Source organism: Primulina tabacum, chromosome 12 (assembly GCF_025594145.1).
Source record: "Primulina tabacum isolate GXHZ01 chromosome 12, ASM2559414v2, whole genome shotgun sequence".
Classification (NCBI taxonomy): Eukaryota; Viridiplantae; Streptophyta; class Magnoliopsida; order Lamiales; family Gesneriaceae; genus Primulina; species Primulina tabacum.
In genome coordinates, this window is record NC_134561.1 from 38,694,164 (window position 1) to 38,709,606 (window position 15,443).

At 31.7% G+C, this 15,443-nt stretch overlaps 2 protein-coding genes and 1 non-coding gene across 3 annotated transcripts; 1 reads left to right on the top strand and 2 right to left on the bottom strand.

Moving 5' to 3' along the window:
* Positions 1-3,103: 3,103 nt before the first annotated feature.
* LOC142520695 (uncharacterized) lies at positions 3,104-3,907 on the top strand. The gene has a single exon (XM_075623791.1). It carries the CDS (start codon positions 3,216-3,218, stop codon positions 3,819-3,821), a length of 606 nt encoding a protein of 201 aa, XP_075479906.1. The 5' UTR covers positions 3,104-3,215; the 3' UTR covers positions 3,822-3,907.
* Positions 3,908-10,023: 6,116 nt separating this feature from the next.
* On the bottom strand, positions 10,024-10,098 carry TRNAK-CUU (transfer RNA lysine (anticodon CUU)). Its single transcript has one exon. It is a non-coding gene; the product is annotated as a tRNA-Lys (tRNA).
* Positions 10,099-10,724: 626 nt separating this feature from the next.
* Positions 10,725-14,596, bottom strand: LOC142521412 (protein SAWADEE HOMEODOMAIN HOMOLOG 1-like). The gene is made up of 9 exons (XM_075624614.1): positions 14,453-14,596; positions 12,872-12,957; positions 12,648-12,693; positions 12,449-12,560; positions 12,069-12,150; positions 11,818-11,869; positions 11,423-11,566; positions 11,225-11,344; positions 10,725-10,938 (listed from the first exon to the last, which is right to left on the bottom strand). Exons 1-9 carry the CDS (start codon positions 14,519-14,521, stop codon positions 10,849-10,851), a joined length of 801 nt encoding a protein of 266 aa, XP_075480729.1. The 5' UTR covers positions 14,522-14,596; the 3' UTR covers positions 10,725-10,848.
* Positions 14,597-15,443: the final 847 nt, after the last annotated feature.

The following is a 15,443-nucleotide window of genomic DNA, read 5'->3' on the forward strand; positions in this document are numbered from 1 at the left end:
TAACACGTATATGCTGATACAATGATACATGCTATTATCATGTTTTGACAGGTCACAGTTACGCATACGATATGATAACATGATGAGACATGTTTTGACACGTTACGATTTTACACGACACGCTTATGTTCATGTTTTTAAGCTCATGAAATGTATTTTGATTATGCTATTTTTCACTGATGTGTGCTACGTATATGTACTTGTTATTACTGGTACAGGTGTGTTGTGTCTTTAGACTCACTAGGCGTGTGTGGTGCAGGTGAGCATTTTGATCAGGGGACCGGAGGTGCCGAAGACTGAGTAGGCAGGCGGGATGCGCGGTGACACGACCCGAGGACCATTATTTTTCTGCATATTGATTCACGTTTTTTAGAGGAGTTGCACATTTTTATATGTTGATGATATTACGATTTTTACACGTTTACGCTTTCGTTTGATTTTGGAGTAGTTTAGAAATTTTAAAACTGCGTTATTTTTATTGTCAAATATTTAAGATCATTTTTAAATGTTATTTCGAGATTGCGAATCTTTTATTCAATTAAAAAAAATGTCTAGTAGAATTTTGAAAATGAGCGAGACGTTTCAGTAATAATCACATGGGTTTAATTAATTTTTAGCCATTTTAATGACACCTTTGGTTACAGCTCCGCCGACATTTTTAACTCTAAAAACAGCTGTTATGCACGCGTAATACAAATACAAACGGCTGATTAATATATGGTCTGAACTCTGCTTTCCCTTTAATTAAAATATTAACAACAATTAGCACTCATTTCGACAGCTTAATCCCAAATTTCGCAACTTGATCGAAAATAATTAAGACAGTCAAAATATCTTTAATTCCGACAACTGTTGGTAAAAAGCTAGCAAGTATAAGAAAAATATTTCGAGTTCTTAAAAGTTGTCAAAAGCTTCAAAAAGAACATGCATGCACAAAAGCTAAGAGAAACATTTTAATTATGGCTTGATTCTAAATTTATATTTAATAATACACGAGATTATTAAAAAAATATGTATATTATATGCATGATAAATTAATATTATCGAATATTGTAATTGAAGACAAATTAAATTAAATTTGAATCAGAATAATTTTTATTTTGATCCCAAAAAACATGTTTATTGCGAGGTTTTTCGGTTTAGCACGGAACGAAGCATATGAGAAATTTCTTGGAATAAAAATTTAATATCCTCATTATAAATACATAGAGGTGCTTTTAATGAATTAACCCTAAAGCATGCATTCATGCAAGTGTTGCTCGATCAAACTATCAAAGCTCAAGCTAGTCGGGGTAGTCGACTAGGGTCGTCGATCAGTCGTAAAACCGAAACTTTATGTGTTAATAGAGGACGTACGCATTTAGAAATTAGATTAATTACTGAATGATCCCTAATGACGAGATAATTGAGAAGGTTGGGAAATTATGGACATTTCAATTAGTTTAAATTTTACAATAAAAAATTAAAAAGAGTTGTCTACATGCATTTTCTTGAAAGTGAAGAGATCGATACATTGGTCAACGTACTTGGCGAATAATGCGTTGCATTATCATACAATTTTACCCTAATTTGTGGCATGTGAAATGAGAAACCTCCGTGGTTAAGTAAACCTTTTTGGAGGAATGACACTATAATTTGGCTCTAAATCAGCCAATGAGAAATTATTTTTTTTATTGCGAGAAATGAACTATATATTTAAATAAAACCAATAATAAGTTTGTGAATATCATTAAGACAACATTTTTTTTTATAATATGACACCCAAGAAATTAATGTTATAATATGAATGGATTAACGAAAAATTTAAAATAAAAAAATGAAACAAATATTATTGCTTGTAATTTATTTTCAGGTTACGAAAATTGTATTTTTGGTCCGGTATATTTGGCTCTTTGCATTTTTTTTTTGCTATGTTCTCAAATTTCAGTTTTAATTCATTGTATTTGTTTTTTGGTAATTTTTTTACTCTTTTTTTCAATGCAATATGATAACATAGATAATATAAATCATAAAGAATCATTTATACATGACCAACATTTTTTTTTTCCTTTTAATCATGACATCACAAATCGTTATAATTTAATTAAACGAGGGTTCGATCAAGATGTAAAAATAAAATATGGTCATGAAAAAGCTTTGGCCGATGTGAATATACATAAAATCTTCATTATAAAGAAATATTGGATTCATGAACCCCACGCTATTAAAGGAAAGAGGATATTTGGAGAAAGAAATTGAATTGTTCAAATTCTTGATTTACCCAATAATTAGAATTAGGAACGTGAGTTATAATTAGAACAAAGTTAGGAATTTGACCAACTAATTAATTGTGCCCCCAACTTTCACAAAGAATAGGTAAATTCATAGACCAAGTTATTGTAATAACCTTTATTAAAGTAATATTTTCCAGTGATTTTCGTATGAGGTTAATCCTCAATTACTCATTCTAGTTATCATTTTAAGAGAGAAAAAATTGCAATTTTCCTTCTATATATTTGTGTGTCTGTAATTTTAATTTTCAATATAGTTAAAATTGATTTCAGTCTTTTATTTTCCAATATTTGACAATTTTAGTAGTTTTTCATCACGACTGTTGTTAAATATGACCCGGCGCATGTGAGCGTCACATGCAATATTGATGTCAGGTCGGAGAAATGCACCAAAATTGTTAATTTAAAGAGAGAAATTCAATTATAGATCTTCTATGTTGTCAAATTTCATTCATGACCGGTCAGCTATCGATCTTTGTCTCAACTTTTGTCATATTTCCGACGTAAAGTTGACTGTGTCGCTAATTTTGCATGCATCAACATTACCAATGAAAATAACTAAACTAAATTACCAAAAATCCGAATGATACATGTCAAATCGCAAATAAACAAACAGACATAACCGATTAAATTATAATTTCTTCTATTTTATATATCAAATAAAATTTTGTTACAAGTTTCTCATATGTTATTAATGCAGTAAACAAAAAACTAAATAAAAAGGAGTTTGAAGTTTCGGTGCAACATGGAAGCAAATTATCAAAACTTAAAAAGCATGGTGAAACAACGTGTTTCCCTTTAGCTCCATCAACTCTATAAAAACCATGTCTCTTTGCCTTCACTTGATCAAAACAATACAAATTTTCTTTCCAGATTTTCTACTGTTCAAAACTCTCTCTGCTTTCTTTACAGAATCACATACCAAAAACCCAAGAGGAAGTCAAAATGATTACCAGAAAAATGGAGAAAAATATGCCAATTATAGCGAAGAAATTCTGGAAAATACTTCGAGTGGCATATTTCATGCTTAGAAAAGGCATATCCAAGGGGAAGATACTCGCCGATCTCAACCTTATGCTGAAGCGTGGCAAGATCGCTGGCAAACTGGAAGCCATACATAAACTCATGTTCCACCACCACTCCTCCTCCTCCTCCGCCGACCCCACCCACCACCGCCACCTCTCCTTCCCCACCCCTCTGAACGAGTACGAGTTCAGCTGCAGCAACACCCCTGCTCACCCCACCTTCCACCTACCCAGCTTCCACCTCAACAAGCGCAAACACTCCAAGGCGGCTGCGCCGGAGCCGCCCCCCCTCAACGAAGATCTAGTAGCGGAGGCTCTGGAGATATTCACCAGCGCCACCTCCTCGCCTGCTTTACCGGGGTTCGGGCCGAGCCCGGTGGTGAGACAGCTGAGGGTCACAGACTCTCCATATCCACTAAGGGAGATTGAAGAAGACAATCATGTGGATGAAGCTGCTGAAGAATTCATCGCCAAATTCTACAATGATTTGAAGCAGCAGAATTCAAGGGCGTATTTCGGTTCTTAATCTGAGAAGATTAACACTTCCCAAATGGTGTAATTAAAGATTAAAATAGCTAGTTAGTACTTACAAGTCAAAGCATGGCCATGCAATTATGCAAACAAAACTACTTTCCCCTGGCGATGAACAGTACTACAATAAGATTTTGAAATCAATATATGTCTATATAAAAGAATATTATCACAGATATTTTTTTTTATATCTGAAATATATATTCTTGATATGTACTATATATCCTTCGTATTTGTTTAAGAAATATAGACATTTCATGTTCTTTACAAAAATATAAATAAAAAGATATAAGATAAGAAATTTTAATTGAGGTGGACTTCTGCTCTCCTTATTAAGACATTGATCCCGGAAAAAATTTGCACGGTTTGAAGCACCAAAGTACTCGTGCAGGACCGTGGTAATGGTGCAATTCAAATCTTTTAAACCTTACAGCAGCTCAAGCACCACGGTTCGATCGCTCTACCAAACAAGGACAATTATTGTTCCCAACAACTCGCATCTGGCGCACTGACACCAACGTCTCAATAAAAAAAAAAAGAGATCTCTGAGTTTTAAGTAGGCACCAACGTCTCAATAGAGAAATGAGATCTCGAATTTAAAACCTCAAGTTCTAACATCTTCGTCTAAAAAATACAAAAAAAGACCACATTCTTAATGAATATATCTAATTATTGAAATTTCAAAATATATTTCAAGGTAGGGCGGGACTCTTAATTTCATTTGGTCCATGGACAGTTTGGCCTTGGGGAGAATGCTCGATGTTTCCACGATATTCCACTATGGTAAAGTGACCATGCAATAACATGACCAGAAATATAATCATATTTTATTTGAAAATATCCTATTATTAAATTCCTTGTTGCCTTTGTTTATTAAAAGTAATATATTATTAAAAAATTTAATTCTTGGCCTTAATCATATGTGTATATATACTATGCTTTGCCACAAATATGATACATAGAACCATACATTAGTGTAACAATTTGGATTTTTTTATTCAATGAAATTAAGCTTCCATCTAAGATCTTAGGTTTATTTTCTCACGTCCTTTAGTGGTAAATTAACCTAATTTATTGAAGCAATAACTAGCAAGTTTAGGACATAAGGGAGAATCTGCATTTCATCTCTATAAACACCATCAAATAAACATCAAGAATTAAGATCAGCAAATTTTTTATATTCTCAAGGATTTATTCGTGCATTCAGTTGATGCGGGGAACTTAATTCCCTAGTTGTATTCATTGTCTAATTCCTTCAATATTTTCTCGGCAGAAGTTGATTGAGAAATTCACATCTTATTTTGTGAAAGATTATTATATGAACTTGAAAATTCAGAAACCGTGTCTTTCTTACCAAGCATACACGAAGCACATTCTTTTCTAGTGGTTTATGAACTTACTAGACTTTACAGCATTATTTTGTCATTCTCAGTATTTACTTGCTTTCTTGACGACATTATCCCACTGGGCATGCTAATTTTTTTATCACGAAAATTTGTTCTCGTGCCAAATATGTTAAATCTGACTTCTACGATCAAACTATTTGAATCTCGATTCGATAAGTAATAATAATTCACCCAGTAAACTACCAAAAACTAGGACACTGATCGGCGAATTGAAAGAAAATTCATGAACAACATCAAATTTAATATTGTTGTCATAAATTGATTCAACATTTTTACAACTAGAATTGAAAAAAACTGAAGGAATATAAGCTAAAACTGATGGAACATTAGATAAAAGCTGGAGATTAGCGAACTATTATGACTAAATTAAATTGAAGAAATTATGCAGAACATTTTTGCTTGAGTTGTTGATCGATAAGTTGCATGTAGACTGTCTTATGATGGTTCTGTCTCTCTTTTTCGCGTTCCTCCAAGCAATTTGGCCCGTATTCCATGATCATTAATCATGAATCATGTTTCAACTTCCATCTTCCACGATCAATTCTTCATGGATCAACTTCCTCGATATGCAGTGAAGGTCAGTTCGCCTAGTTTCCCCAAATGTTGTACGTGAAATTATGAGCAGTTATGAATCCATGAATTAATCAATCTTTCACCTTTCTGTAATTCAACCGATGAAGTTAAGGCTAGGGGACACAATTCACTTCTTATTTGTGGGCCAAAATTATATTTTTAAGGCTAACAGATATAAATAAAATAATAGTGCTATATTTTTCCTTGTATATTGGAGAATTATTTTTTTTTTCCTTTTTGATACGATTAATGTAATTTCTATATTTATTTGAATTATAAATATTTATAGTTAAAACATATTGCGTGTTAGGCCTGTATTAATAGGTGCATCTCGCCCATATATACAACCTTCTATCTATCATCTTCCGGGATCGAAATGCACGCAAAGGAAGAATTCAAAGCCACATATTTAGGTAATTTGTTAGGTGAAAATGTGGAAAATTAAGAAAATCATTTTGATACACTCATCTCACTTTTTTGAAAATTATAATTAAAAGTTCGTAATTATTAAAATAGATTATTATAGCAATTGAAGACGTGCATATGGTAATTGTTATATGAGCTCATTGTACGAGTGCATTTGTACAAAGTTGGGCTGGGGCGTGACAATAATTAATGAACACTTGTCATCTTTTGAACCTGTCTTCGTCCCTTATTTGAAACCATTTTCTTAAAATTTCCAACTTTGTTGCATCCATTATTATCGCATCTTTTGATAAAAGAGTTGGAAAGAAAACACTAAATATGAAAATTGGACTATATAATTAAGAAAAATAAAAAAAAGAAATGCAGTCTAAATAAGTCGGAAATAGGAATATATTGAATATAAAGTATATCTCATTAAATAAATCGGATATATAATCTAAATATAAATTCGATTGAATTTATTTAAGGTGGTCGATCACTTCCTTCGAGAAATTATTTATACCTCGTTCCATGGTGTGATTAAATGACAAAAGTTACATATTTCAAAATTATAAATTAGCCACTTGTTTATATTAATTTACATATACAAGAAATATATATATATATATATATAATATTTATATATTATCCCATCGATATTTTGGAGGCAACTTCTATTATATCATATTTTGTTTTCACAAGTTACAACTTACAATATGGTATGGTAACTAACTTGATCATCAAAACGTGACAATTGAGATATTATAGAATCAATAGGAGATAATGTTGAACATCGAATTTCAAGAAATACTCCATTTCAACATATTATTGTACTTAGAAGTAAGAATTGGATAATTTTAAATTATAATAGGAAAAAACTTGTGTGAGACGGTCTCACGGGTCATATTTTGTGAAACAAATATCTTATTTGAATCATCCATGAAAAAATATTACTTTTTATTGTGAATATCGGTAGGATTGACCCGTCTCACAGATAAAGATTCGTGAGACCGTCTCACAAGAGACCTAATCATTATAATATGGTGTGAACTATGTTTTAGAATCTTATTAAAGAACAAGATTTGAAAGATGAAAGTTTACCAATATATCTTAAATTCAACATTAATTTCTAAAATCCAGAAGCTTTTTAAGTGGATTGGAGGTCCAATTTTATATGTATAATGTAAAGATACTTTTATTAAAGCTAAATCATGTCAAAAATGATCTTCTCTAAGGGACCCTCCATGCATATTCCAAGAATCAAAATATCATATCGAGTGGTACGTAACTCTTCTCAATTAAATTTCAGATTTCATATATTTTAATTATACTCATTCTGTACTAGCAAGCTACACGTGCGCGATACTTCACGTGCATATATTTTTGACGTAATTAATTATTTTTAAAAAAAACTTTGAGTTATGGATTTGTTAATCATTTAATTATTATAGGTTCTTATAGAAATATTTAATGAAAGAAGTGAGATATTTTTGTTCATCTATAAAGCGTTTTTGGGTAATTATTTTAAGATCTTGATGCCTTATTATTTAATATAAATTATATTGTTTGAGGTCATGATCACATAAACCAAATAGGTTTATAAAATCTTTATTTTATAAACAAAAAATCATAGAACAATGGATTATTTGAAATATAAAAATACATTAGACATAATCTACAAATAATAACATCATTTGCATGTGCCTCTGTATATAATTTTTTTAAAAAATTATTTTTAGCATAATATAGTTGAATAATGTTTTTTTAAATATTGCAACATATCTCGTCTGGCCATCGATTGATTATTTACAAAATTTCCCATGAAGTCATTTACCGATCAATTTTGTGAGGTAGATCTTTCATCTGACGAAACTTATGAAAAGTATCAGCTTTTATACTAAAAACACATATATGGATCCGTTAAATCGTATGATTATTATTTGAAAATGCCAATTTATTACTATATATTACTATAAAAATCTATATATTACTCTAAAAATATTATTTATACGAGACGAAAAATTAAGATAGGATAAAAATAATTGTTTAATAAAAATATCTCTAATCGGATAAAAAAAATCTCAAAGCCAGTTGGATGAAAACACGAATATACGTTGATAATTACCTTCCAAACATGAATCACATCACAAGTTTAGATGTTGTAGTTGGTGGTTTAACGCTTTATATAATATAGTAAGTATAAATATAATATATTTGAATTTTTGATATATTATTTTATATAAAAAAATCGAATTTAAATCAAGTTTTTGTCTATTAAAACTTTCGTGGCTTTTGTCTTTGATAAACCGATGACCAATTCATTTTGCCATTTTTTTCCAAACAAAACATTAAAGTTTTTTATGGTAATTTTCCAAGTACTTGCACTTATTACATAGACACATTATGGCAAATAAACTTTGTTCATCAATTAAGGTTTTCACATCAAAATGAAAAGTATGTATTAATAATGTTAAGATTGAGACTTGGATCTAACTCAACACCAAAAGTTAGTTCAAGATGGGAGCTTTGTTAGTTGTCTCACATCAGTTGAATAAAATACTTGAGAGTTGTATATATGAGTTTGGACAATCTTTCTCTCTTGAGTTAGCTTTTGGGATTGAGTTATGTCCAAGTTCAATTCTTAACAAATAGCTAGAACTCTCCAAAAAACAAGAAAGCCATGGGTGGAGTGGATTGCTCAATTATTGAAATAAAAGTATCACTTTTATTAACTTTGAAACATAAATAATTCTCCATTAAACTTTTGAATATTAAAAAATATATACTTTGACATGGTCAGTTCCTAAACACTACACTTTTTAGAACTGTACCGACCATAGGATTCATGACACATGGTATGTGCTTTTGAAAATGAGTAGCATCCCAAAGTGTAGATCCAATGAGCCAAAATGAGTAACGTCTATATTTAAGGCGCAATTGTATCACATCAGATGAAAAATTGATACAAACACTCTTATGAAATCGTTATATGAAATAAATTTTGTGAGACGAATCTATTACTTGACAGTACATTGAAAAATGTTTATTATTTTTTATATCAAAATTATTGTTTTGCAATGCAAAACTCTTCTAAGATTAAAAACAGTCAAATATCGACGAAATATGATAAACAAATAAGAGGACTTTGATTAAAAATAAGATCGAATCCGCGCGTTTAGAATTGATTTTCACAAAAGGATTGTATGATTCAATTAGTTAAAGCAAAAAATTATGTGAGACGATCTCACGGGTCGTATTTTGTGATACGGATCTCTTATTTGGATCATCAATGAAAATATATTGCTTTTTATGCTAAGATTATTAATTTTTATTGCAAATATCGTTAGGGTTGACCTGTCTCACATATAAAGATTCGTGAGAACATCTCACATTAGATATACTCAATAATTAAAAGCTGAAGATGGGGGGAGATAAGAGAAACAACTTGAAAAAGAGTTGTTGAATATGGATAATAAGCAATCTCTATTATCGACCACAAACTGAGAATTAATAGTTGCTACTTTCATAATGAAAAGTCTAGAATATACAACATGATGCCCCATGGCATCTGAATGTTGCCTACTTTTGGAGGTCATTAAGGTAATAAAAGCATTTCAATGTTTTAATGTTGATTTTCAGCCAAAAAATATAATAAAATAAAATGAAAAAAATCCAGGACTGGGCCCAAGGGAGAAAAAGTGGAGTCCGGATTTGTACATGGCCCAATACTCTGACATCAGCCAGGAGAAGCCCACAACTGAAGCTGGGCTTTAGTTCGAGCCCAGCAACGATACAGGGTTGAAAAAACATCAGCGCCCACCGTGGGGCTCGAGAACCCACGACCACAAGGTTAAGAGCCTTGCGCTCTACCAACTGAGCTAGACGGGCTTCTCGCCGTTTTGTATGTAATATAATTATTAAAACAATAAACGTTCGATACCCGATACAACGTTGTTCCTGAATCCATGGGGATATCCATTTTTGTTGTTAGCAATAATAGTTCGTGGCCGTCGAGAACGATTCAGAAACTTAAAATCCATTCCTTTGACAGTCCACAACAACCATTTCTGAACGAGTGAGTAGGTCTCTTGTGAGACGGTCTCACGAATCTTTATCTGTGAGACGGGTCAACACTACCGATATTCACAGTAAAAAATAATACTTTTAGCATAAAAACTAATAATTTTTCATAGATGACCCAAATAAAATATCTGACTCACAAAATACGATCCGACTCGTGATACCATCTCAAAAATTTTTTTTATATTTTCTTCGACATGAATTGTTTAAATTTTTAAAGTTAATAAACACTATAACTAGTGTCCCATACGCAAACAAGATTTTTGTGAAAAGTTTTAAAATAAAAAATTATATAGATTATTTTTATATGATTTTAGTTTTTATAATAATAATAATAATATGATGATAAATTTACTATAATAAACTTTTTTCTCGAATAATAAAAGTTAAATCAAATAAATATAGATTTGACATCGTATAAAAAAAACAGACAATGACACCAAAATTCGTTAATAATATAATATATGAGTCTCAAGTTTAATAATGTAGTACAGATACTGTAGATTATTACATGACATTTCTGTCCTCCGAAACCTTATTTTTCTCCTCAAACAAAAATCATGACACAATGGAGAAGCCCGACGCCTTGCTTTCCTTCGATAAGGTTTGTGTTGGCCTGCGACACAGATTATTACATCCAACCTTCTCCTATACACAAAAACAATAAAACATTATACACATCGTTTGGCTCGTAAATGAGATGATGTATGATATATAATATAGATAATAGTATATGACACTAATCCTTCGTAGAAATGATTAATCTATCGATACGTTATCATCCGCACCAAACATATACATACATACATACATATATATATATATACACACACACTACTACAAATTGCGAATCTCAGGTTTTTAACATTCCTTAAAAATTTCTAACACTAAAAATATCCATATTTGAATTATTAGGGGAAAAAAGATTTAATACCTCGACGTTGTCATACTCGTAGCGAACGCTAAAGACGCATGTGCAGCAGCTCTCGTCATGTGATCTCCTTTCGACTCCGGTGACATGAGCATCGACATAAAGTGCATGATATTCGTTGACCTGGGAATCGACATTAAAAGGTCGAAGTTAAAAAGCCTGTTTCGAGGCACAACTTGAAGGGTAAGAGAAGAGCAGTACCCTGTAGCAGAGAACTTGATCCCCGACATTAACACTGTCGCATTCGGTAGGAACTAAAGGAATCGAGCGCTCCCTTATTGCCCTGTCAGCGCTTACCCATTCGTCTTCCTCTCTGTCAAAACCAGCAAATCTCACACGAACCATCTGTCATGTTGACAGGGAATACTTAGAATAGCTTTACTACCAACGATTTTGTCATAGGAATGGAAACCAAGAAACATGGAGGAAAAAGTAGAAATTAAACAATGAAATCAGAAAAAAAAAAAAAAACAGTTATGCTTTCACAAGAACAGATCCCCCCCTCCATGACGAATTCAAATATAAGACGGAAATCCAAGGGAAAATCAAGGCGGGTAAATGGAAAACAAAACGAAAGAAAAGTGAAAGAATCTTACAAGCTCCCCGGAGTTGAGAACTCTGAAATTGAGGAAGTACGCAACGTCGAACCTAAGAAACGGGGAAAGGATGCTGTGTCAAGTTGCCATAATGATGTAACAAAGTCGCAAAATATCAAAAATTAACTTCTACAAATCATACAAAAAAAAAATCAGCAAGACAATATTTTAACGATGCTGAGTTGTTTAAAGAATATTAAAAGATCAGAGGAGGATTAAGCAGAACCGGATTTAATTAAATGGATGCTCACCAAGCATAATCCTTTGCTGATCTAGCTTCAAACATCAAGTTTGGTAGCTCCACAGCTGCTTCACTGATAGAAATTGTCGATACTGGCAAGAAATTGCATAAGCTATTATAGCCCAAGCAATCACATGTGAACTATTGACACGCACGACACCTACTCTAAATAACATCCATTTCTTATATTAACAGAACACTTGAAATGAAAGAATTAATCAAATACTGTTAAAAATACTTGATTTTGTTATGTATCTTACTTTTTTTGTTAACACTTCACCTTGTACATCTTCCAGCTCTGGATGTAACAGATCATAAAAAAATGACTTCTTTTTTTCATTTCTACGATCACAAACCGTATATTTTGCAGTAAAAGAAGGCGAACTTTACCTCTTCTTTTAACTGGAAAAGCCCTAGGAGAAGCCAAAGTTTTATCCAGAGAAAAGGACGGAGTAGCTTTGACTGCCAAAGTACTCTGTTTATCTTGAAACCAGCTTCGCACCTGAATATAAAAATATTAACAGCCTGAGCAAAAACGATTAGATATTATAACAACAAAAATTATAAACAAAGAGTTTAGAACAAACACCTGCTCCCATTTTACTGGAAATTTTTCTGAACGGTAAACTGAATGACTGCATAAAATGAACAGCACCATAATTTAGTGCAAGTGTGCAGTCTCCTTGCTGTTGTTAGGATGAATTGGAGTGCAAGAAAAACTTCTAAAACCAAAAGACCTAACTAAAAATGTCCAGGGCATACACTGTGAACCATCCAGAATAAAATAAGACATTACCGAAGAATAAAGCATACCTAAATTTGGTGGCAAGCTCTTGGCAGAAACTTTGACTGATAAATTTTTCACACATTTCTTTAAATAAGTTCTCCATTTCCATGATCTAATTCAAGAAAATGAAAAGCCGTCATCATTGAGAAAATTCAACAACAAGAAACAAATATTCGATATGTGAAGGGTGCCAGTGTTTTAAGGGGGGATGCAGTAGGAGGTGAGCAAGTCAGGAACACCCTTCTCAAATAAAAAAAAAAAAATCAAATTTCTTGTGCAGTTATGTCAACTCCAGATTATATTTAACGTCCACCTCAATTAAAGTATTGGATCGACAACTTCCAGTATCATTGTAAAAATTATCCGGATTCAGGCATATATAACAAAAACGCAGGACATTTATTTCACAAAAAAACAAATCCCGAAAAACCAGATAATCATAAACCAGAAAAACACATCAAAAACTATTTCATACAGGCAATTAGGCATTAAAGTAGTTTGTTAACATTTCACAGCAGTCAAAAACTATTACTTGAAGTAGCATCGAAACCATAACATGGTAAGAGATTAAAACTGAAAATTCACCAATAATTTATCCATGCCAAAACCGAGTAAAGATCAAATTTTTAACGGTATACTGAAAAATCATTGATAATTTATCCCCGCCAAAACGGTGTAAAGATAAAATCTTTAACGGTTATCTGAACAATCACCGATAATTTATCCCCGCCAAAACCGAGTAAAGATCAATTCTTTAACGGTAAACTGAAAACTAACCGATAATTTATCCCCGCCAAAACCTATAAAGATCAAATCTTTATCGGTAAACTGAAAAATCACCAATCATTCAAATCTTTACGGTAAATATATGACACAGAATCAAAGGACAAGGAAAGCACGATACTTTCAAAATTTTCTTTAGAAACTGCATTGACGATCCAAGAAATAACCACATTGTTATTTCGAATCCAAGATTGCAGCAGATTCAGATCGGAGTAATCAGGCTTAGTGATTGAGCCATCAGGCAATTTAATCAACTCCGATGAGTTGACAAGGAGACAAAGCTGGAAAGTGTTATTCCTAATGATACCATGTTAAGAGATGAGAGGATAATCTGGGAGAAAATATTTCTCTGTATTTTTTTGAATTCAATCTGTACAACGAGTTTATATACAAAACCAATCGGAGTGTAAAAAAGTAAGACTATTGCCAACTTAAATAAAATCGTCAGCTAAGCTTATTATAAGAATTCCTATATAAAATTTGTCACAGAATCACAAAATTAATAGATTTGCTCAAGTAATCATCAATGAACGAGTAGTTTTCTTGCTTTATATACCCATCAAATAAGATATCAAGAATCCTTTTTTCTTTCTTAAAACCCACAAAATCATAGACCAAAAAACAAACCAAAAACTCTTCAATCAGCCATTGATGCAGATTGCTAACATTTCAGAGAACGGAAACAGAGTTATTAATTGGATTAGCATCGAAATCAATGAAAATGGAAAACCACTAAATGGTTTGCAGCCACTGACTAAAAGGCGTGTAAAAATGAAATCTTTCAGATTAGCAAATGAAAATTAAGCAACTCTGACTGAAGTTACCTCAGATAATGTAAACTCAAATTCATCGTCTTCCATATCCATTATCTCAAATTCATCATTTACCTCCATCTCTCCCTCTTCACACACAGGGAATGGGAAATTTTTTTCATTTATTTTTATTTTAGAGATAAAAATAAAAGCACGATTTTCTACAAGGAAAAGGGATTCTTTTTTAATAAAAATAAAATAAAATAAAAAAAGATGGCAGGTCAATTTTTATTACAAAACATACAAGGTTTGGAGATACAATATTGGGCCAAATATTTGGGCTTCAGACAAAATGAATCAAAAGTACACTTGTTAAAAGATTCTTCCACCTGTCCCATCAACTACTGGACAACCTGAAGGATTGGACCGGGTTGAATTGGGAAATGGTGAGGTTGTACCCGACCCGGTTGCAATCCTATATATAAGGATATAATCGAGTCGAGTCGAGTCGAACTTTTGAATGTTTGAACTTGGCTTGTTTATAATCGAGCCGAGCTCGAACTTTATTTAACGAATATATTCATGATTCACGAGCTTATTCAAGGTTTTATCGAACCTAAACGAGCTCAATAAATATGAATTATACATTTAAATATTCATTAAATTCATTAAAAAATAATTTATACATTTAGAAAAAAATATAATATTTTTATTAAAATTTATCAATTTATTATAATAAATAAATTTAATAGATTTTTTTATATATTTTATAATTAATGTGTTAAATCAATAAATTAAATATCAAAATTATTATTTTTTATTAAGATATTACTTGTAAATTTACTAACAAACATGTTCACAAGCTAACGAGACGAATATTGTAGAGCTTGAACTTGGTTCGTTTATCTTAACGAGCCTCATTAAACAAGCTCAAACGATCTTTTATCGAATCGAGCTTCGAATATCTCACAAACGATTTGCTTCATTTACATCCATACCTGTATACTGTACTCAGAATATTAATTTGTTTTTTTTTTAGGGGCTAGAATTTGAACATGCAAAA

Coding starts and splice junctions, on each gene's coding strand:
- LOC142520695 (XM_075623791.1), top strand. CDS start 3,216: ATGATTACCAGAAAAATGGAGAAAAATATGCCAATTATAGCGAAGAAA.
- LOC142521412 (XM_075624614.1), bottom strand. CDS start 14,521: ATGGAGGTAAATGATGAATTTGAGATAATGGATATGGAAGACGATGAA. Junction 12,694..12,871: donor GAGCTTGCCACCAAATTTAG/GTATGCTTTATT, acceptor CATTTTATGCAG/TCATTCAGTTTACCGTTCAG. Junction 11,870..12,068: donor TCAGCAAAGGATTATGCTTG/GTGAGCATCCAT, acceptor CCCGTTTCTTAG/GTTCGACGTTGCGTACTTCC.